The sequence below is a fragment of the Heterocephalus glaber genome, unplaced genomic scaffold (assembly GCF_053883595.1).
Source record: "Heterocephalus glaber isolate CG9 unplaced genomic scaffold, H.glaber_assembly_v1.0 deba00001733, whole genome shotgun sequence".
Classification (NCBI taxonomy): Eukaryota; Metazoa; Chordata; class Mammalia; order Rodentia; family Bathyergidae; genus Heterocephalus; species Heterocephalus glaber.
The window spans coordinates 5,691,067-5,714,008 of record NW_028258444.1 but is presented as its reverse complement, the minus strand read 5'-3'; the positions used below and the strand labels follow the sequence as shown (position 1 = coordinate 5,714,008).

Sequence of the window (22,942 nt, the reverse complement as noted above, 5' to 3'; positions counted from 1 at the left end):
GGCTTATTTCAGTTAACATTATGTTCTCAAGTTGCATCATTTACCTATGAATGCCTCAAGCTTATCTTTACGGCAGTATTACTCCATTGTGTATGAATACCACATTATCCATTAATCTGCTGGTGAACATATATGCTGTTTCCAAGATCCAGTTTTTGGGTTTTTTTTTGGTACCAGGGATCGAATTTGGGTCCTTGCACTTGTGAGGCAGGCGGCAGAACCACTGAGCTAAATTCTCAGGACCCAAGATCCAGTTTTATAAACTGTGCTACTATAAACATGGGGATGCATCTATCTCTGTAATATGATGACTTTAACTCTTTTGAGAGAATACCTAGCAGGGGAATAGCTGGTTCAAATGGAATTTCTATTTCTAGTTTTTTGAGGAATCCTCCACATTGATTTCCATGATTGTACTCATTTACATTCCCACCAACAATGTAGTAGAGTTCCTTTTCCCCCACATCCTCACCAGCATTTATTAGATTTCTTGATGATGGCCATTCTTTTTGGGCTAAGATGGACAGTGTCTCAGTGTAGTTTTAATTTGCATTTCTCTGGTGGCCAGTGATGGTGACCATTTTTTCATGTATTTATTGGCTGTTCGTACTTCTTCTGAGATGCATCTGTTCATCTTGGTTACTTGTTTTCTGATTGGGTCTTTTATTTTGGGAGGTCTAATTTTTTTTTTGAGTTCTTTATATATTCTAGATGTTAGTCCTCTGTGGAATGGCTGGCAAAATTTTTTTCCCATTCTGTAGGTTGTCTCTTCACTCTGTTGGATGCTTCCTTTGCTGTGCAGAAGTTTCAATTTGACATGATGCCTATGTCTTCAAGAGTTTCACCTATTTTATCTTCCAGCAAATTAAGTGTTTCTATTTTAACATTTAGATCTTTGATCCACTTTGACTTTAGTTTAGTATATGGTGAGATATATGGTTCTAGACTCAACCTTCTCCATTATGGATATACAATTTTCCCAGCACCTTTTCCTCCAGGGTATGCTTTTGGCTCCTTTGTCAAAGATCAAATAGCTGTATGTGCCTGTGGTTGTTTCTGCTTCTTTTATTCTGTTCCATTGAGCCACCTGCCTGTTTTTGTGCCAGAACCATGCTGTTTTAATCGTTGTAGCTTTTTTTGGGGGGGGGGGGTACCGGGGATCGAACTCGGGACCTTGCTCTGTCAAGGCAGGCGGTGGAACCACTGAGCTAAATCCCTGGCCCTAATCATTGTAGCTTTATAGTGTACAGTAACTTCAGGTCTGGGATTGTGATGCTATTTTCATTTTGTTACCTAGGATTGCTTTCACTACTCTGGGTCTCTTTTGAGTCCATGTAAATTTTAAAATTGTTCTCTCTAGTTCTGTGAGAAATGCTATTGGTATTTTGATTGGGATTGCATTAAATCTGTATATCAGTTTTGGATGTATAGTCACTTTGATTATGTTGCTTCTACCATTCAGGTTTGGGAGATATTTTCCATTTTTTGATGTCTTCCTTGACTTCCTTTTTCAGTCTGATGTAATTTTCATTGTAGAGGTCTTTCACTTCCTCAGGTTAATACCTAAGTACTTAATTTTTTGATGTTGTGAATGGTACTGTTTTCCTAACTGCTTTTTCAGTGAGTTCATTTTAGTGTATAGGAATGTTATTGATTTTTGTGTTTTGTGTCCTGCTACATTGCTGAATTTGGTTATCGATTCTAAGAGTCTTTTGATGGAGTTTTTTGGGTCCTGTAAATAAAGGATAATGTCATCTCCAAATAATGATACTTTGGCTTTGTCCTTTCCTGTACGTATCCCTTTTTCTTTCTCTTGCCTGATTGAAAAGCAGTCAGTCTGAATCCAGACTTTGCACTTTTAACCATAGTGCTTGCACAATGCAAGAATAAAAGTGCAAAAGGCAAAAGCTGCCCAGCAATGTCCTAGTACCTGACATAATTAAAAGCATCTTCACTGTAATAAAGATTAGAAAAGCTAGTTTTTTGCTTTGCTTTCTAACACATTAATCATGGGCTAAAAGGGAACAAAGCCATTTTAATAAATGATTTTTATTAAATGGATGCATTATAGAAATTTGCTTCCATTTCTCTCTGAAGCCCTTAGGTCAGTGCTACGCCGTGCATTCATATCGAATGCATTCACTGCAGTGCACACGGCAGACTTACGTGGTGCCAACTAATGCGTGCTCAGAATGGCAGCCAACAAACTTCTGTAAAGGATCAGAGAGAAAATATTTTATTCTTTGCAGGCTGAGAGACCAAAATCAAGATATAATGTAGGTATACTTAGGTAAAGAGAACAAATTTCCACCAACTTTTATTGACAAAATTAAAAATATTACTTAGTATAGCTTTTTCTGGTAATGTACTGTAGATTTATTAGTAAGAATGGAATTTTGGGGGGGAAGAGATAACATTTTCTCCCCAAAGTGCTGGTTTGCAGGCCCTTTTGTTACCTGTTAAGAACAGCACAGGGCGTCAAGCAATTTCCAATGATAACAGTGCATGGCTGTGTTTTTGTGGATCTGTGTTGGGGGACAGGTGTTTGATGCATCATCCCAAGAACCTGATGCAGTATCGGAGGCAGAGGCCTGCCTGCGGCTCACCTCCAGCCCACCACCTGCTTTTGTGTGGCCTGTGAGCCAGGAGGAACTTTTACAGACAAACATTCACAGTCAGCGTGATGACAGGGACCACTAACTTTGGACTCCAATTAAGTGAAATGTTATCTTTCCCTAAAGAATCCTGTTCTTCTGATTCGTAGATCCATATTACAAAAACCTGTACACTAAGTAATAACATTTTTGAATTTTTATCCTAACAATGGCTCAGCAATTGAAAAAGATTAAAAATTAAATAGATTTCAATGTATTTGCAAAGGTATTTTTGCCAATAAGAATTTGTGGAAATTTGTTTTCTTAACCCATTCACTAAGGGGCCAGACTTGCATGACTGTTTCATCAGGTGGCTTGAGCCGCTGGTGGGACTGTCTGTGCACCTAGAGGGCATCATGTGTGCACCACCAGTGCTTCAAGCCAGTGGGAATGCGCTAAGTCGTCTCCAGTGTGCATTTAAGTATATGTGCATACATGCTTATCTCCTAACTTGTGGACTTCACAGTATTTATTTGTATTAAATAAGTTAATCTAATAAGTAACTGATTTTCTTTCAAGTATAAAATTTTCTAGGAAACTAGCCAGGGTTTTTGTTTTTTAAATTTCACACATGCAGCCTGAAACGTATTCTTAAAATACATTTCCTGACTTGTGCTACGCCAGTCTCATCAGTTGCTGTTATGAAGTCTTGAGGCAGAGGCTATGATCTTGGAGGCCAGTGAAGAATATCTTCCCAGCCGTCTAGAACTCTGGGAGGCTGAGGCAGGAGGACTGCAACTTCCAGCCCAGCCTGGGCAAATCAGTGAGACCCTATCTCAAAATTTCATTTTATTTTATATTATATTTGTACTGGGGACCGAATTCAGGACCTCAAGCTTGCCAGGCAGGCACTGTGCCTCTGAGCTAAATCCCCAGCCCCCAAAATAAAATTTTAGAAAGTGGCTGGGGATATAGCTCAGAAGGCCCTGTGTTCAATTCCCAGTAATGCCGCCCACCAAGACTTCCTTCCCTTCCTGTCTGAGAAGGCTCCCCCTTAGTTTGCCATACAAGTAGCATCTATATCCCAGGAGGATTCAGGATTATATTTAGATATACTTGTAGTTTGTGGGGCTATTTTTTTTAACTTTATATGAACCTTGATGTTTGGGCCTTTGTACTTGTAAATGTTGTAAATGTCACTTATAAATGGTCAATATGCAATTATCGATTCTTTAACAATTCCTCCAAATCAAGTGTATCTCTTGATTTGGATACATATTAATTTGATCATTATCTCTAGGATGCCCTCACTTTATTGCCATAAGGGCCTTATTATAAGTTGCTTATTATATTTCATTATCTTTGGATGTGAAACTCATTTCAGATACAGACTACATTACAGTTCCTAGGCATAGAGGTCTAAATTGACCGACCAACCTTCCTTCCTCCCTTTTTGAGACAGGGTCTCACTTTGCAGTTCTGGCTGACCTTGAACTCACTATGTAGTCCAGGCTGGCCTGAAACTTGCCCTGATCCTCCTGCCTCAGCCTCCCAAGTGCTGGGATTACAGGCGTGTGCCACCACTCCCGCTTTAAACTGACTTTAAAACATGAATCAAATTCACTGGAGAAGCTGGGTGTGGCAGCATGTTTGTGATCCTGGCTATCCCGGAGGCTGAGGCAGGAGGGCCACTAGTTTGAGACAAACCTGGGTAATATAGTGACTTAGCAAGATCCTGTCTCAAGATAAGAATTAAAAAAGACTAGAGATTTAGCCTGATGTAAAAGCCCTGGGTTCCAACCCTTCCCCCTTTAGCATTTGGGAGACTTTTCATTAATAATGCTAATTATTGTTACTGGCTATGATGAACATTATAAACTGAATATGCAATAAGTTGAGAGTTTTTCAGATAATGTACTTTAAATTTGCAAAATTTCATGGAGTCTTTTTCAAAGCCAATATGATGAAATTGAAAGAAAAGTTTTCCTATAAAGAATACATAATTGGGGCATTGGGAGAGATTTCAATTAATATATATATTTTCTCAATTAATATTTTGATATTTGGCTATAGCTACTACCACAAAAAAAATCAATACATCTTTTTAAAAAAACCCAGTATCTCGTTTTCAAGTGTATGTTAAACACAGTAGCCACCCTTTGTATACAACCAAGGAGGATCCCAAAAAAGCAAAATAGAACAAAAATATGACTCTTGCTCATTGTTACTCCAAATGTTAAATACTAAGAGAAAGAAAATATATTAATTGTATTCCTCGTACTTAAGAAAATTCTATGATCCTTGTACAAAAATCTACAACATAGCCAGTATTTCATACCTCTAAGATTCCTTTCCTTTTCTTTTCTTCACTGTCTGTGAATCCACTTATTATTTGATAACAGTCTTTACAAACTTTGCTCCACTTTCCTCCGTCATACTCCAGTTGGGCTTTGTAGTCAGAACACTTCCAACAAACCACCTGAAATTTTAAAAGAGAAAAATGAAGAATGAATAATCATATTCAAACATTAGCAACAATCAACTATAGGTAATAAGGACAAAAAGTTAAATAGCAAAGGTCAATTTATTAGACTAAGAAACTCCCCATTGGACACAAGGGGCCCATAGCAAGGTGCTGGAGTGTTGTCTGCCCTGGGCTCCTTGGACCCTTTTCCACCAAGCTTCTAAAAGGCTCAGTCCACTTTGTTCTTCTGGATGCTCCATGAATACCTTTCCAAAATGAGCTTGTGATGTTCCCTGCCCCAGGCTCTACTCCACCCCATCCTTCTCAACCTGTCTTCCTCCAGTCCTCCCTACAGCAAGGAATGGCAAGGCCACCTAAGCAGTCATAGCAAGAAGGAATCATAGGAATCATTCTGGTGCTCCCTCACTTCAGTCCATTGGTTCACTACATCAAGTTTCACTGATCTACATCTAAACATTCTGTCAGACTGTGGATTTGTCTAGGTCACCCAAGTCCATGCTATCAGCGTTCTAGCTGGGACTGCTTTTCTGGCCTCCACACTGCTCCTCGGAACGGTCTTACTGGCTTCCAGGCCTGCACTCTTCTCCCCCACTCCAAGCTAATTTTCAAACAGGCCAGCTGCTCTTTTAAAAATGCTAACCCGATCTGTTCCTCTTCTGATTAAAATTCTTCAGTCTTTCCTTTGCTCCTGATTAAAGAACACATTGCTAATCACTCCCACAGAGTTCCGTATAATGGTTCCTTCCCTCTTCTTCCCCAGGGTCTGAATCTTCTGGAAATGCCATGGTCCCTTCCTCTCTCCTCAAGTTCAGTAATTCTTGCTCATCCTTCCATATTGGCTTGACTCTCACTTCCTCAAGGAAGATTCCTCCATCTTCCAGATGAGCACATGATTCCCATCCGTGTACTTTTATTCATAGCATTGACTACAGTTTTTAATTATATTCTTGTGTGGTTATTTCACAGTTTGTCTCCTTTATTAGGCTATAAAACAACAGAGGAGACTGTCCTTGGCTATTTTGCTTACCAGGCACATAGTGCACATTTATAGAATGCCGACAAGTAAACAGTCGTGTCAAGCAAACTCACTGGTAAATTTAAAAAGCTGTACTCTGACAAAGATCTTTGCTATCAATTTAATTTTGATTTGACTTACTGAGGAAGTTGTGTAAAGTCAGTGTTAAAACAAGAAGAGGCGGGAGTGTTGGTGCACATCTGTCAATCCTAGCACTCCGGGAGGCTGAGACAGAAAGATCCCAAGTCCCAGCCTGGCCTGGGCAACTTAGTGAGACCTCTTCTCAAGAATGAAAAGTATAGGGCCAGGGATTTAGCTCAGTGATTCCGCTGCCTGCCTCAAAACCACAAGGTTCCGAGTTCAATCCCCGGTACCAAAAAAAAAAAAGTATAAAAGGTTTAGACATATAGCTCAGTGCAAGCCTGGAGTTCAGTCCCCACTTCCAGGAAAAAAGAGAAAGAGGAAGAATAAGTCTGCAGTGTGAGAATTGTTAAACTAGGTGTGGTGGCACACACCTATAGTCTCAGCACTGGGGAGGCTAAGGCAGGAGGAGGATGGCAAGTTCAAGGACAGCCTGAACTACAGAGTGAGACATTAGATCGTGACACTGTAATGCCATTGCTGTGTTTACTCTTTTTTTTTTTTTGGTACCAGGGATCAAACTCGCGACCTTGCACTTGCAAGGCAGGCAGAAGAACCACTGAGCTAAATCCCTGCCTGCTGTGTTTGCTCTTAAGAGAAAGGGTATAAGGTATAATTTTCAATTTGATTGATAAAGTTCCCCCAAATTGCTGCTGCCTCTCTGTGGCTTCAAGTTTTGTTCCTCTTCACTCTATCTTAAACTCAGTTTGATGGCTGATCAAACCACACTCAGGTTATGTTTATACAAAGCATCGTTACTTTTCCATACAGTGATGCACTTATTAGTTAACTGGTAATCAGAAATATATTTTTGGATAAGTGTTATGGCTTGTGTTTAGATGTCCTCCCAAAGCCTCATGTGGTCTTAGGTGGAGCTTTCTCAGAGGTGGCTGAATCTAGAGTCTGTGATTGATTCATGGTACAGGGATTAAGGGAGTGAGTGGTACCTGCTTTAAGTAGTCTGGATAAAAGGGGCAGAAAGACACTGTTAAGGTCTCTTGTTGCTTTTGCTACTGTGTAGGCACCATAAACTATTTCTCCTCTTGATGCCCCTCTGCCAACCCACCCTGCCTTGGAGCCAGCTGACTATGAACTGAAATCTCTACAAACTGTGAGCTGAAATAAACCTTTCCTCCTTTAACTTTGGATGTTAGGTATTGTGTCTCAGCAAGGAGAAAAGTAACTAAGACAATAAGTAACTTAAAATTTCATAAGTAGCCATTGAACACAAACTTGTAAGAAAACTTGTAAGTTTGCAGAAGTCCTGAGGATATAGAAATACTGCAAAGTCATAAAATGGAATAGGCATTATTAATACCTTTTTGACTAAATAGCTACTCTGAGGATCTTTTTGCCATTAAATATAACTATATCCTGGATACTTTACTGCTTTCTTCATAGTAAAAAGGACTCCCCACACCTCCAGGAAAAAAACTCAATGAATAAACAAAAGAAAAACAATGAGCCAACAGTGTAATGGTAGCAAACAGAGCAATCTCAAAGTTTCTGTTTGCAGCCAGTGATTGTGGCTTTGAGGTCAATTTGACACCTAATCATTATGTAAAACTTTGGAAAGGAGGACAAGTGAGTATCAGCCAAATATCAACTCAGAATTAGAAGAAACAAAGTATGTCAGAATAAGCCACCAAGAACTAGTAATTACTACTAACAGACTTCCCTTGAAATTTCTTGAGATATTGGCATTACTAGATAGAAATTCTAAAATTATGTAAGAAATGTTTGAAAAAATAGTGGCCAACTACAAAAACTACCAAAAATTATCAGGCAGACTTGGAACTTTTGGGAAAAAAACAAATTAAAAATGTAAAAAATGGATAGGATAGCTGATTAGCTACAACTGAGAATAAAACAGATGAAAATGCATAAAATAATAATTTTTCTATTTTTCATGTCAGCTATTGACTATCATGTACTCAGTCATGCAAACCTTAATGTGGGGAGTTGTTCTTGACTTCTTGTCTTTCTCAACTCTGAACCAGCTCTTTCACTCTTCATCAGATCTTAGCATCTAGTGTAGCACATCTGGCTCTCAATGACCTGGTCTCTACTTTACTAGCCCCGCTCTTGCTGTTCTGTGCTTTGCACCTGTACCCACCCACCTATATCTCATGTGCACCTCAGGTCAAGTATGAGTCACCAGTCTCTCGGGGCAGCCACCCCTCTGGCCACCTGCCACCACCTGGGACCACAGCAATTGGTCTAGCTGCCCCTGCTCATCTCAGAGACCAGCAGAATTAGCACTATCATGGCTCATTTTCCAGGAGAAAGCGCGCTTCTCTGGTCACTTGGCTGGCTTCATCCTGCACATACTGCTCTGTGTATAATCTAGTGTAGCCCCCACTTCCACTTCTTCCCTGAAAACCCTCCCTCTGGGCCCTCTGGAATTCTCTCATTAGGACCAAACTCTGCTTCCTCAGGTGGAGGCTGCTTTTGCTCTCACCTCATCATCTGCCACTTCTCAGAACCTCAGGGCCAAGAGCTGGGATTTGTAACCCTTTGACTCTTTTCTTGCCTTCAAACATCCCTGGTACCTTTGAGGCCCATTGCCTGGTTCTGCCCACCTCCCCTACTGAGCTTTCCATCCCTCAGCATCTACTCCAACCCCATCAATCTGCAATTTATAGCTAATGGATTGTAGTTCACCACTCTACAGCAATGCCTGGTGACACCAACCTTCACCCTGACCCCTCTGATCTGGGAAGTCATTCTCTGGCAGTCTACTTAGCTGTCCATTCTCACAATCACCCACTGGACTGTGTTCTCACCAGAGACTGAGCCACATCTGGCATGCCAGGTTTAGACATCCATTCTTTGATTACCATCCCTCATATTTCTAGTTTGCTGGCCTGCAGTCCACTACCATGCAGCTTTGAAGGTGCACAAACCCTCTGCCTGCGGACTCCAGTACTTTCTCATTCCCATCATCCCTCTCTCCTGACCCCCCTCCCTTCATTAGCTAGGCTAGACTTCCTTATTTGTTATGAATCCTCCTATGCACACAGTTCCAGGTCTCTGCCCTGTCACCTGCCTTCAGTGGCCTGATTACTGCCACATGTTAGAGAAAATGACTGCCCTTTAAGTTTATAACCACAAACTTCTACTGGGATCACTGTTCTTGGGCCAGAGAAAATGTTTTGTACCTATTTAGTCTTCTTTCTTGAATCTCTCCACCGCCCCTTTCCTTCCTTCTCCACTTTCAGCTGACAACTGCCTAATACTTCAATAAAAATATAACGTGGAACCTTAAATGCCCTCAGTTCCCATCATGAAAACAAACAAAAAAGTCCACCCAACCCATCTCTATTTACATTTGCACCCATCTTTCCCCTTCTGCTATAATGGAGCACATTCCCCTCTCCACACCGAAAGCTGTGCCTCCACCAGTACTGTGGCTTCCATCTCTTTCTGTCTTCTCAGAGACATCAGCTCCCTATGGGATCCTGAGGCAAGAGGATCTTAAGTTCAAGCCCAGCCTGTGCAACTCAGCAAAGACCCTGTTTGTAAGCATAAAATAAGAAAGGGCTGGGGCATACACACCAGCTCCTCTGGTCCAGGTATGCCCTCACACATCACTCTCCAGCCATGAGACCTGGCATTCTCTCACCTGGAACAGGCCCCGCGCACTGCAGGCCTCAGGCCCAGACCCTCACCACCTGCAGTGTTCCTCCCCTCCTCTCTTCTGATGGTCAGGCTCTTTCTCACCTTTTGGGCATCAACACAAGTAGCAACCCCTCAGAGAATTTTTTTTTCTAACTGACATTGGTTCCAGATCCTCCTCCATGACCAATACTCTCAATTTGAACTTCTTGATTCCTTTCTCAGTCCATCAGTAGTTAATTTGAAATTCTTATTTGTCTCTTTGCTCCATTACAATGGAAGCTCTGTGAGGCCAAGGACCCTTCAGTTTACCCATTTCCCAGTCTCACATGTCCACAGGCTCGGCAGTGGTGCCGCCTCCGAGTCAGTGCGTTGAACGACTCTTTGCACTTCATACACATGGTCACTTCATTGTCTCGGATCCACCGTGGGGCTCTCTTCCCCAGCTCCGCGGTCTAGAAAGGAATGAAATTTAACTCTAATAGAAAAAAAAGTAGTTCCCTTTTATTTCTTCAAAAGCACTGTCACTCCACTGTGTAAGCCATGTTCTGAAACTCCAGAACCAGGAGAAAAAATAAAAATGTCAGAGAAGTTTAAGAAGCACGAAGGAGGTACTCACTACTGTATGCATCTAAGATTCTGTCTAAACAGTGCTGGCATTGCAAGGGGAAAAGGCTGGCTAATTAAATGATTAGAAAGGTCTTTTGGAAATGTAAAGAGATAAAAGAGCTTAAAGTTAAGAACTTAGTTTAACTTACAGAGACCTCAGAGTGAATGTCATTATCCTTTGCAATTGCATTTCTGAAGGTTTCATGCCTTTGATGAAAAGCATCAATAGTCTCTTGAAGGGCCTAAAATATAGATGAAATTCAAAGCACACTTTAAAGTATCACATGAAAATCAATGGACAGACTTTATTAAACAAATATCTATGATGGCAATCATCTTTAAAATTAATTTGTTCTGATGACTACATATTAAACAGAACAATATGTGCAAATTCATGCACTCATAGAGAGGTCACCAATAAAACAAAAATAGAAGTCAGGCTAAACCAAAAATAGAAGTAAAGCTTACCTTGATCCATTCTTCTTTGTCTTGCTCAGAACTAAAACAAAATTAAAGTAAATGCAGAGAACATTAATGAATTATACTTAGTGAATAAAACTATGCTTTAATTTTGTTCCTACTTCTTGGAAAATCCATGCAGGGAGGCCCTAGAAGGCACTACAATAAAAATTAAAATTAAACAGACTCTCTTGCAATTGAACAAATTCTTCTTAAACACAATATCAGACAATCTACTAACTTTGGTACCTGTAGGTTTTGATGGGGAATTACGTTAGCTTCCATTAGTACAGTGTCTATAAAAGACCACCATTAGCTGTGTCTGTCAAGTGTCTGTGTACACCTTACACACATTACAAATGCTTGTCTTTCAATTTCCTAAAACACATGAGGGCTGTTAAAGCCTACTTGGGACAGCCCATCTTAGAAAAAAAATTATGAGTCTTTGAGCATCTAAAATATCTTCCTAAGGCCTCGGAGGGCTACTTAACACTTCCTTTGAGAAACAATTTAACTTTATTTTCCTATTCCTAGGAGGCTTCAGCAATATCATTACTAACCCACTGTAAGTAAAACAGAACATACTGTGTAAGCATTTTCAGTGTCTGCAGGAAGGTTTCGCAGATCGATAAGACTCCAGGGTTTAGTAATTTTCCTCAGGGAGAAAATTTCCTTGCTGTGGTCAAGTTTCCTTTTTCCATTTAAGGCAAATTCTCTATTTCCTCTCCTTTCCAAGATGTATGTGTAGCTGGCTGTTGCCATATACTATATTTGAAATATCCCCTTAAGTAGACTTGGAACTGGGTAAGATCTCTAAATTCTGAATAGTATCAAAGAATGGCTTTGTTTGCTGTGGTTGGGAGATTAAAGCCAAGTGTGGCTTCTGACCTGAAAGTCACCTGCATCTTTCTGGTAGGAAAAGGTATGCATGAGACAGCAGGAGGCCTGTTCCTGTGGCACTATCCATCACTCCTGTATTTATCTTGGAGTACTGCGATGTGCCTGGAATGCCGTGCAGTCTGTCACAGGGAAGATCCTGCTTACTGCCCACAAGGGCCTTCAAATTTACCCCCTCAAAACCAAAACCAAACTAAAACAGCAACAACTTCCTACCGCTGCCACGCCCCACAGTACTGGTGCCCTGGAAGGATAGTTATTTGTTAACTGCTTTCAGTCTTTTAAATGCAGACATAGAACCTTGAGAAGACTTTACTAATGCCTTTTGTCTTAGTTTTTTAGTCATGGTAGGTTTTTCTAAGTGAGGGCCTCCAGCGCACCATCCTACATTTGGGGCTTGTGATCTGAGTGGCTGGGTCCTAAATCCCATCATGGGTTAGAATAACCAGGCCCTTCAGAGCAAGGGAGGGTTTCAATATATATCCTTTGTGAGAAATCAACGAAGTGGCTATTTCTTCAAACTCTTTCAGTCTGCCATACCCTCCCTAACTGTAATTGCACCCACTCTCTGATTCCTGGGCATGGATTCCTGATAAAATTATTTATTCTATTCTATTTTGAAAGTCTGAACATGAAGGTCTCAGGCAGTGATAAAATACAAATAACTGTGATGAATTTATTAGAGCAACCATAATTATGTGCCACCGTGCAAAGAAACAGAAAGCTCTCCAACCCTGCATGGTTCTCTGGTAGTGATACCTCTGGAACTGGGATTGGTACTTTATCACACTCAGATCTCAGACCTTCGGGACGTCCAAATTTTCACTATGCTCAGCCTCTTCAGGCTACACACATGGCTGCTTTCCAAAGCAAATTCTTTCAATACCCGGCAGCACCTTGTCTTCCAGAGGTCTAGGCCCAAGGAAGCCAGTCACAATTTGCAGTGACTCCACACAGCCCCCTAAGCATGGCTACGCTGGGGGAGCAGCAGCCCAGAACGCCAACCTCTTCCTGCTGAAACCATGAACACAGAAGAGCCATCTTCCAGAAGTCCTGACTGCCATCAGTTGACTGAATGCCAACTGTCTGGCTTTTTTTTTTTTTTTTTGCAGGGGTGGGTACTTCGGGATTGAATTTAGGACCTTGCACTTGCAAGGCAGACGAGGTGCCACTGAGCTAAATCCCTGGCCCTGAATGCCAACTGTCTAGAGTCCACTGCCCTGGGCGCTGTGGAGGAGCCAAAGCAGAGGAAGACGTGACATCTGCTCCATTTACACCTGAGCAGATTCCCAGATGTCTTCAGTAGTGACTTGGTGGAACCCTGTCCTAATACTTGTTTTGATGTTCTCAAAATGCTATGTGACAGGGAGGGTTCTCATACCTGGCCTGCAGTTCTAGCGTTCGCTCTTTCCCAGACACCTGGAAAGTATGTGGATATTCTTCATTGTGAGTCTCTATGATTTTCATTCCATCGATTCCAACCCTGTTCCGCACTGTGAATTTTGAGCCCACCAAGCTGAATCTGGGCACACAGTAGAGCAACATGTTGTTGAACTGCAAGGAGGCAAGACATATCAATAAACAGGAAAATAAAGAAGAAAAACTGACTGATACTACAAATAACCCTGGAAAGTCTATGGAATTTCCAGGGAATATGGTACTTCTTATGGAAACAAAAGTTACTACCACCTTGACATTTAAAAAATCATGATAGTCTAGGGCTGGGGATTTAGCTCAGTGGTTTCGCCGCCTGCTGCGCAAGTGCAAGGACCCAGGTTTGATTCCCGTACACCCCTCCCCGCCAAATCATGATAGTCTCAAAATTTTAAAAATATATTTTCCTTTCAGGGCTCAAAAATTTCACTAATGTTTATGTAAACCAACTACTTTTTTATACTAGTGCTTCAGCAACAATTTAGTAAGAATAAATTCGGTCAAAGTTTACTAAGGACCTTTGAAATACTGGCAACTGAAGTTGTTTTGTGTGTGTGTGTGTGTGTGTGTGTGTGTGTGTGTGTGTGTGTGTGGCACTGGGGATTGAACACAGGGCCTCATGCATGCTAAGCAAGCACTCTACCACCGAGCTAAATTCCCATCCCTGAACTGATGTTTTTTCAAAGTTAAAGTCCTTACATGCCATGATTTCTAATTATTGTGCCTGAGAGTACAAGTACACAATAGCTGTTAGCAGAGTAATATTTTTTACTACTGTTTCTTTCTTTTTTTTTTAAAGGAGCCAATACATTAATCCAAACTACTTTAGTACACTACACCTTATATAAAACAGTAAATCACATGGCCAAGATCTGTCTCTTTTCTCTTTTGGGTGGGGAGTTGGAGAGATGCAGGGTCTCACTATGTTGCCAGGTTGGTCTTGAACTCCTGGGCTCAAGTGATCCTCTTGCCTCAGCCTCCAGAGTACCTGGGATCATGGGTAGGTACTAGCACACCTGGGGGCCAACATCTCTATTTTATGAGGGATCTCAGTATTCTTCAAAAGTGCAGTACTATGAATCCTTGCATCTTATCACCTATGAAAAATTATAGAAAAGCCATCAATTTTATCAGGAGTTCTTTAAAGACAGGGCCTTACTTATGAAAATAAGATATACCTTTGATATGAGACTTTATTTTGATACTAAATCAAATTATGTACAGTGCCTCATTTTCTGGTCAATAATTAATAGTCTTTGCTAATTAGGACTACAAAAATACATTAAAAGGCTCGCATAATACAAATTTATTCACAATAACTTTATGAAAGCACTTATTTCATTTTGAGTGTGTGCAAAGAAATGCAACTAAAGATTTAGGTTAATTACTTCGAAATTATTACATTTTGAGTATATCTAGGGTTATATGTATCTTTCCAAGATAAAGAGTAATTAGGGATTACAAAAATGTATCTTATAAGATTATTTTTCCAACAGCATGTGCTTTAAATTCCAACATGATTTTTACTTCCAAGTTTCTCAATTTGTTATTTTTCAAACTTTCTGTGAAGCTTCACTTTAAGTAGGATTTCAGCTAAGTACTATTTATCAGTGCAGACTTGGAGGCCAGACTAAATACATGCACTCCCCCACCTACACACACACACACACAGCTTATAAGCTGTGTAAGCCCTCACTACTCAGGATCATTATCTACAAATGTCACAGGATGCTGAGAAGACTAAATCAGGAAGCAAAAGTGAAGTGTTTAGAACAGTGCTTTACATATAAAGTGCTTCAATTCAACAAGCTGTCTTGTTTTAGGCTCTTCTGGGGTTTGGTTCTAGATCTTTCCTGCCAGGCCCTCTGCTCAGCTCCATGCTGTCTTTCAAGACAGTAAGTGTCAATGGAGATTTAAAACATCCCAATGTGTTTATGTGGTTTTTTTTTTTTTTTTTGGTACTGGGATCAAACTCGGGTCCTTGTGCTTGCGAGGCAGGCAGAGGCACCATGGAGCTAAATCCCCGGCCCAATGTGTTTATGTGACACGGACCATTGTACTCATGCTGAAAGCGTCTTTCTCCCCAGTTATTTCTCATTCATTGTTTCGTAACTTCCTATAACCACTGTAATAAATTTTAGTTCCATACTGGAGAATATAGAAATGAAAGCACTGAGTAAAATTTTAAAAGTATCTCAGATCACATATTGACCTTTCTGGAAATACCAATGCCTTTCACTGTCCATCTTGTTCAGAGAATGGCAATCACAGCCTCATGGTACATGAGATCCAAACGAACTCCCAAAGGCTCCCATCCCGATCCCAGCTTGCCTAAGGCATCATGCTTGCTAACTTTTCAAGCTAGTGTTTCTTTTCCTCTTCCTTCAAGGGCCCCTTAGGAGGTGACTTGGTCAACAATGCACATACTGCAGGGGCTGCAGAGCTACCACAAGGAACAGAGCTCATACTCTGAAGCCATCAACAGTAAAAGCTGTTGCTACACACAGAGTGACAAATGCAATGTCATGTCATAAAATGTCTGAGTCTTCTGATCCTTATGATCAATCTTGTTATTTTATAGATATGTAAGTACATGACCATGGAGGTTTCTAGCATTTGCCCTCTGTAGCTACTCTCACAGAAGATGTCAGACTATCTTGCAGATATGTTTCTCTTTCCTCCCATTCATGCTTTCCGGATGACATCCCAACTGTTTTATTCTTCCTTGGTAGAACTTCATATTCTAAACGCTCAGTAATTACGTATTAATCTTAAAGAATCCAGACTAATGCTAGTCAACACATATCTTTTATCATCTTTAAGAGTTGAAAGTGAGAGCTCTTACAGGATAGAAAATATTGCTTACAAAGAACAAGACACCATCTATGTAAAAATTACAGAGCAGGTAGGCCGGGGATTTAGCATTGCAAGTGCAAGGTCCTGAGTTCGATACCCTGTACCAAAAAAAAAATACAGAACAGGTAACTAAGTTCTCAGAACTGGTCCTGTTCTGAGAAACTTTCTTCTGTGGCAAGTCACCATCACCTTCACAAATAGTTTTCCGCATCTTTGGGTTTCCTTTAATACTGAAATTAGTCATTCCAGGGCTGGGATTTAGCTCAGTGGTTTCTCCACCTGCTGCGCAAGCACAAGGACCCAAGTTCGATCCCCGGTACCAAAAAAAAAAAAAAAAAAAAAAGGTCATTCCACATATAGCACCAAGTGTATTGACTTTCTCTTTCACTATAGGAGATTGATTCCTTTTCTTCCATGCCCATAGCTCAGAAGTGGTGCTTGACCAAGCAATCTGCTACTGCAAGTCCTAGGTGGTGACAAAACCTAGAGAAAAGTCTCAGTCTTAAAGGGGTGTGGTCCCCTTTCCTGATCTTCAGTGTTCAAATATTTTACACCTCTTGCAAAATATTTATTTCACTGAAATAATTCAATTTTATGTTCTCACATAAAATTTTATGTTTTATGTGTTTTTTGTGTTTTTTTGGTACCGGGGATAGAACTTGGGACCTTGCGCTTTTGAGGCAGGCGCTGGAACCACTGAGCTAAATCCCCGGCCCAATTTTATGTTTTATGTTCTCTAAAATGTTTTATGAATATTTTAGAAGGCAATAGTACATTTCTAGAGGAAATTTACAGTGCCTGGTGTGTGTTCAAAGTTCAGATAAGTCAAAAGAAAAAGTCTGAGTCTTTTAGGCTGAAAGAAAATAAAGAACAGAACTACCAAAAAAGGCCCGGAATAAAAACTCTTTACTCATTCTGTGGGATAATTTAGTGTTGTGTGTTTTTTTAAAAACATTCAAATGCCAATATGGTGATTTAGTCAACAGAGAGCCCGACATTAACATAAAGTGAAATCGTACTGCATGAAGGAAAACAGATATGCAAACATGGGAAAATCATTTAAATGTAAAATTAGATTCAAAATATAATTTGGCTTTTCAGAGTAGGAAGTAGAAAACTAGCCCTCATTTTCTCCCTCGAGAGGGAGAAAAAAAGGTACTTGTGAAGTTGCTATGAATAGGACAAGTTGCTTCCGAGGATAAACGTGACAAATGTAATCTCAGAGAGGTTGGGGTCGGTGAATGAACGCCACACTGGAAATGCTTCCAAGACCGCTCTGAAGGGGGATGCAGCTTTCCTGCAGTGGACCCTGCTGCGGGAGGCACTGGTGCGACAGCTTTGAGAGCTGGTAGTAAGTGAACTGGAACACGATGGCTCTCGCCCTCAGCGTCACTGACTGCTGTGTCCCCCAAAGGCTCTTTGCAGTCACTACCAAATACTGGCTTAGGAGAGTCGACCTAAAACGATTTCCAGAATAATTCTCGAGTGTGAAATTTAAACCAACACAGTTGGTCAGACACAGAAGGAGGTTTTGAACCTAAGACATTTATCCTGAGCCCCAACCTTTTTACATTTTGAGAGGGGGGCCTCAAAATGCCCAGGCTGGGTTAAAATTTGCAGTGCTCCTACCTCAGTCTCTCAAATGCTGGGATTACAGAAGTGCCCTACCATGCCCACTCAGAACTAAAAGTTTAACTATAGACACTCTCACACTAATAAGAAAGAAGAGAAAGGAAAAAACTCAACATCCATGATATAAACACAGGGCAGATGTGGATTCCCAGGGATTGGGGCTGGTATGATGCTTTTTACTCTGTATCTCTCAGGCTTTGACATCTCCAGGCTTTGCTGACTCTGATGAGACTGATACTTCCAGGGTTACTCTATTCCTTGAGATACTAAATGACTCCCTTGTGAGCACATCCTCCTTACAGAGGCCAACCAATCCAGAGCCAACAGCCTCAACTACTCCCTGGATCAACCTGGGCCACTACTTCCCTGCCCTTATCACCTCAAGGCCAGGTGCCAGACAGCAGCCCTAAGCCCCAGAGCCCACTGAGGTTGGTCAAACTATGCATCCTACACCTTCACTCTGCCTACCTGAAAGTCTCCTGCCTGCCCCTCTGCTGCCTCACTGACCCAGGGGCTTCCCTGCTGCTCCCTCCCCAAGGGAGGCATAGCCCCTCCTCTTGGGGTCTGTTTTTCAATGGCATCAGTCTCCTTACCATGCCCAAGTAGTACTAAACCTATATTTAATAACAGACTTCTGGGTAGAGCTCTGAATCCTGACGTGAGTACAGCATATCCTTGTTTTGTTTAGTTCTCTTTAGCTCAGATGAAGATTTTCAGAGTTAACTTGGACAATACCTATACATTTGGGGGGGTGGTGGCTGGGGCTTGAACCTAGGGTCTTCACACTAAGCCCTTTTTTATTTTGAGACAGTCTCTCTCCGAGTCCCTAAATTGCCCTAGCTGGGCTCAAACTTGTGATCCTCCTGCCTTAGCTCTCACAGTGCTGGGATTACAAGTGTATGCCATGCTCAGCTAAAAACCTTGTGTGGTGCCCCGCCCGCCCCGGCCTAGGGAAACACTAATTACATCCCATCTCTATGTATATGCACATTCTGAACATTTCCTACACAGTGGTACCTGGTTTACAAACTGTTCTCTCCTTGATTCTGGTTGCAAAACGAATTGGATGAGAACTGAATCAAATGTCCCCAAAAGGTCAACACTGAACCTAAACACTGAATTTGATTCGGTTCTCATCCAATTCGGTTTGTGACTGGAATCGTGGAAAGAATTTAATTTGTGATCCGAGGCACACCAGACTCATGCAGGATGTGGCCTTTTGTGACTGGCCTCTTTCACATGGCCACATTTTCCTTTTTGTTGACGTATAATAGTCCACTGCAAGATACACCACATTTTAGGTTGTGTACTCTTTTTTTTTGTTATTACAAATACTGCTGCAATAAAACATCAATTTACAAGATACATATATATATATATATTTTTTTGTCTGGTTTTTTTGTTAAAGTGGAACCACTGGGTCACATGGTAACCAAATGTTCTTTTTCAAAGATGACCAAGAGATACCAAGCATTTGTCTTCTTGACCATTAGTTCCTATAAAGTTCCCTTTCAAAGAAGGCTGGCAAAGGCTAAGAGCAATCTCTCAGGCCCCAGGACAGCTCTTGTTACAGCTGGTGAAATGCCTGCCTGGCTGCCACAAAGCCAGTCCTTAGGCCCTTTGACCACCGTGTCTGTCTCCTGGTCTGTAGCAACAATCTTAGCAACAGCTAACCTTTATTTTTTTAAATTTTTTTATTTTTTTTGGTACCGGGGATCGAACTCGGGTCCTTGTGCTTGCACAGCCAGCAGGTGGCGAAACCACTGAGCTAAATCCCCGGCCCAAGCTAACCTTTATTGACATCTTCTGGTAGCTTACTCTTTGCCAATGCCAGCCAGTATTATAACTCTATCATATTATTAGATATAAAAGAATTAGAATGAATTAGTATAACAAAAAATAAAGGTCACATGGACAGAGACTAAAAAACAATGGCCTAGATGCCCTAGGAAGAGCTCTTACATTTGAGATAAGCCCTAGATTGTCATTTCCCAGAAGTGAGGAAGGGACAGGATCCATAGCAGTGAAAAGGCGCAAACTAATGTATTTCCCCATAGATATTTTAAACCCAACTCTTACAATCATGTCCATAGGTTTTGTTTTTTTTTAACTGTAGAATGACTAAAAATAGTGATTACAGGGGATTGGGAAAACTGTTGCCGGAAATAGTATGCCAACAAGATATACAGGAAATGGTACTCATTAGTCTGTGAGGAATGAAAGCAAAAGAGAAAACTGGAAACAAACAGGAGGGTTTCAGAAAGTACATCACACCCCACATACACACGCTTGGCCCCACTATCGGCCATACCATGCCCGTTAGGTAACTTCCAGTTACTTAGAATATTGTCGTATGTGGAGTCCTGCCAGTGTTGGTTAAGCCAGGTTAGATGTAATTACTTTGGAGAATGAGCAAGCATCGTACTTTTCCAAGATGTATACAACAATTTTAGCAAATTACTCTTATGCAACTATGACAATCATACTCACTAAGAACAGGTAGCGTTCTTGTGCTGATGTGTTGCGAGCAGCTAGTTTGAGTATCTGTCCCTCTTTTATTAGTTCATTTGAAGGATTGACAATGTCTTCTTCTTCTCCCAACATTTCATAAATCTCTAAGAGTTTCTTTAGGTTTTCCTGGAAAATTAAAACAAAAGACACCAAGACCAAATACATGGCAGTTTCAACTTAGTGACTGGAATTGTACTATGTCCTTAGCTCAAATGTACATCATTCAGAAAGGACTGGGAGTAAGCACAGGTTTGGGTGTAGAATACATCAGTGAACTGAACCCTAAGAGAAAAGGGGAGAGGATTACTCCACATGACACTAGACATGTGTAAACATTTGTTTTTGCTCATCTATATCCATTTACTTTGGTCCAGACCTACAGATAGTATTAGGTTATGTTACTGACAATGTCTAGCCTGAAGGCTTCTCTTGCCTCTAGAAACCACTTACCATTTTTCTTATTGCACTATTAGAATGACTTGCTGCTGTAGATATAATTTCAAGTGATTCTAAATGGGAAAAAAAGAAAAGTAAATAAATATGCTTTGTCCTTCCTGTGCTGCTAGGTAACTGAATAATTTACATACTAAAATAAGAAATCTGAGACCAAAGACACAATGAAAGTAGCAGCAATTTCCATTTACAAACTAAACACTTTCAAAAACTCATCTGTAAGCAGATTACTTGAACTCAAAAGGTATTTCTTTATTTTAAAAAGTCATATACAATGATCATGCTCACAAGTATGTTTAATTCATAACAGACCTTAGAAATCAACAAGCACTTATAACCTGCTAGGTGCAAGGTACCTTGCCAGGAGCTTCTCTATGTACAGTAATCCCTCCTGATTTTCCATTTTGCTGTAGTCTGAAAATATTATATGGAAAATTCCAGAAATAAATAATTGTTAAGTTTTAATACAGTACACCATTGTAACTGCTCTATTCCATTATGAGATAATCTCTTGTTGTACTTAAGTTATTATAGGTATGTATGTTCAGGGGGGAAAAAGCCCAGTACTGTATATAATATGCAAGTGGGGTTCAGTACTATCTGCAGCTTCGGGCATCCATGGAATATCTTGTAAGGCATCCCCTGCAGTTAAGGGGGGGGACTATTAAATGCCAATTCTTACACATCTTTGAAAGAAATGAAGTATTGGGACTTGGCTAAGGTCACTCGGCTCTGGTGTTATAGGGTCAGATCTGAACCTAGGTCTTCTGATGAAAAGCTCTACAACATTTCAACAGTGGTACCTCACTAGTTTTATGAGCAAAGTAACCACAAAGCATAACCAAACTTTCCTTGGGGAAATATGCTCATAATTCCAGCCTGGGCCGGATGAAAGGGAATCTTCTAAAGCCAGTGTTAGAGGGCTTTGTTATTGGGTCAAGTGTGGGTAAGAGGAGAATGGGAACTCTTGGGATGGCCATCATGGATGCTCCAAGGGCTGCTACTGCAGAGCTGTGGAAGCCAAGGGCCCCTGCCCGAGCCACCTCAGGGATACCTCTCAATCCTGAATTGTGTCCTGTTTCTCCCTTCCGTTTTGTCCTGTGAACACTGGCCTCCATTCTGTTACCACAGCAACCTAGTTCCTTCTAGACTGCATTTTCTGTTGTCTTTGCATTGCTGAACAGAATGCACTTTTGTTGCTTTCCTTCCTACTTTTGGGCCTCTAAAAGCCCTTCTTTTGTGATTTCCTTAGAATTTTAAGTAGCAATGGGAAGTCAAAAAGAGTAACACAATGCTCTACTATGCCAACTTTCTTGTTTTTAACATAGATATTTTAGGGGAATGGAAAGTCCTTGAATACAGAAGAGGGTGCATTTTCATTTACATGTTGGAGCAGTATTCAGATTTGGGCAGTTCTGTGCATTCGACACAGGGCGCAGGATAGAGGAAGATACAGTAAGGTGGGCTAGGGCCAACCACTCAAGAGACAAGTTTGAGGAAGAACAGAGGGTTCACCTTCAAACACCACTGTCATTTCCACTGAAACCCAGCACTCAGGCCCTATGTGGGAAAGGGGATGGGGAGGATTCCCAGGAAGTAGCAGGCTGGGGAAATGGCATGTCAAATTCACACTAGACTGCAGAGGGTGGGAAAAGGGACGTTTCTGTGGTCACTGGCATGGGAGGAGAAACAGCGGACATAGCTTATCGTCCAGAGAACACTGAGGTTCCAAGGCCAAAGAGAGGTTTCACGTTTCTCACCCTTTATACCAAGGGCCACTTATGCTAAAGGCAAGAAATTATAAGGGACAGGAGCAGTGTCTTAGGACTGTACATCAGGACTTTAGTACTTGCTGCATATCAGGCCATTTCTATTGACTTTCACTCATCTCTTTAATAGCTGATTGATTCTTCAAAGTGCACCAGAGGGTGGGGTGCAGCTCAGTGGCAGACGATGTACTGCATGTGTGATATGTGAGGCCTGGGTCCAATCCCCAGCACAAAAAAGAAAAAAAAACAACAAAGGAAAAGAAACTACGTGGTAAAACTAAAGTATTACTGAAACCCATGAGTCTTAACAAGCCTTTCATTTAAATCTAATGAAAAAATTAAAGACAACTACCGTAATTGGAATAAAGTTTTCTTTTTTTTTTTTTGGTACCAGGGATCGAACTCGGGTCCTTACGCTTGTGCAGCAGGTGGTGAAACCACTGAGCTAAATCCCCGGCCCTTGGAATAA

General features: G+C 41.0%; 1 protein-coding gene across 8 annotated transcripts in view; it reads right to left on the bottom strand.

The window, feature by feature from the left end:
- The window catches only part of Fgd4 (FYVE, RhoGEF and PH domain containing 4), a 227,235-nt gene that overhangs the window by 2,468 nt on the left and 201,825 nt on the right, over positions 1 to 22,942 (bottom strand). For 7 of the 8 annotated variants that reach the window (XM_004855019.3, XM_087200184.1, XM_021236543.2 and 4 more), the window contains 7 exons: positions 20,702 to 20,760; positions 20,231 to 20,377; positions 13,200 to 13,372; positions 10,931 to 10,961; positions 10,612 to 10,704; positions 10,183 to 10,308; positions 4,933 to 5,073 (listed from right to left, as the gene is read on the bottom strand). In XM_004855019.3, coding sequence (XP_004855076.2) covers positions 4,933 to 5,073; positions 10,183 to 10,308; positions 10,612 to 10,704; positions 10,931 to 10,961; positions 13,200 to 13,372; positions 20,231 to 20,377; positions 20,702 to 20,760 — 770 coding nt within the window. Of the gene's footprint in view, positions 1 to 2,166; positions 2,211 to 4,932; positions 5,074 to 10,182; positions 10,309 to 10,611; positions 10,705 to 10,930; positions 10,962 to 13,199; positions 13,373 to 20,230; positions 20,378 to 20,701; positions 20,761 to 22,942 lie in introns of all 8 variants that reach the window. The other variant, XM_021236542.2, reaches the window with a different exon arrangement.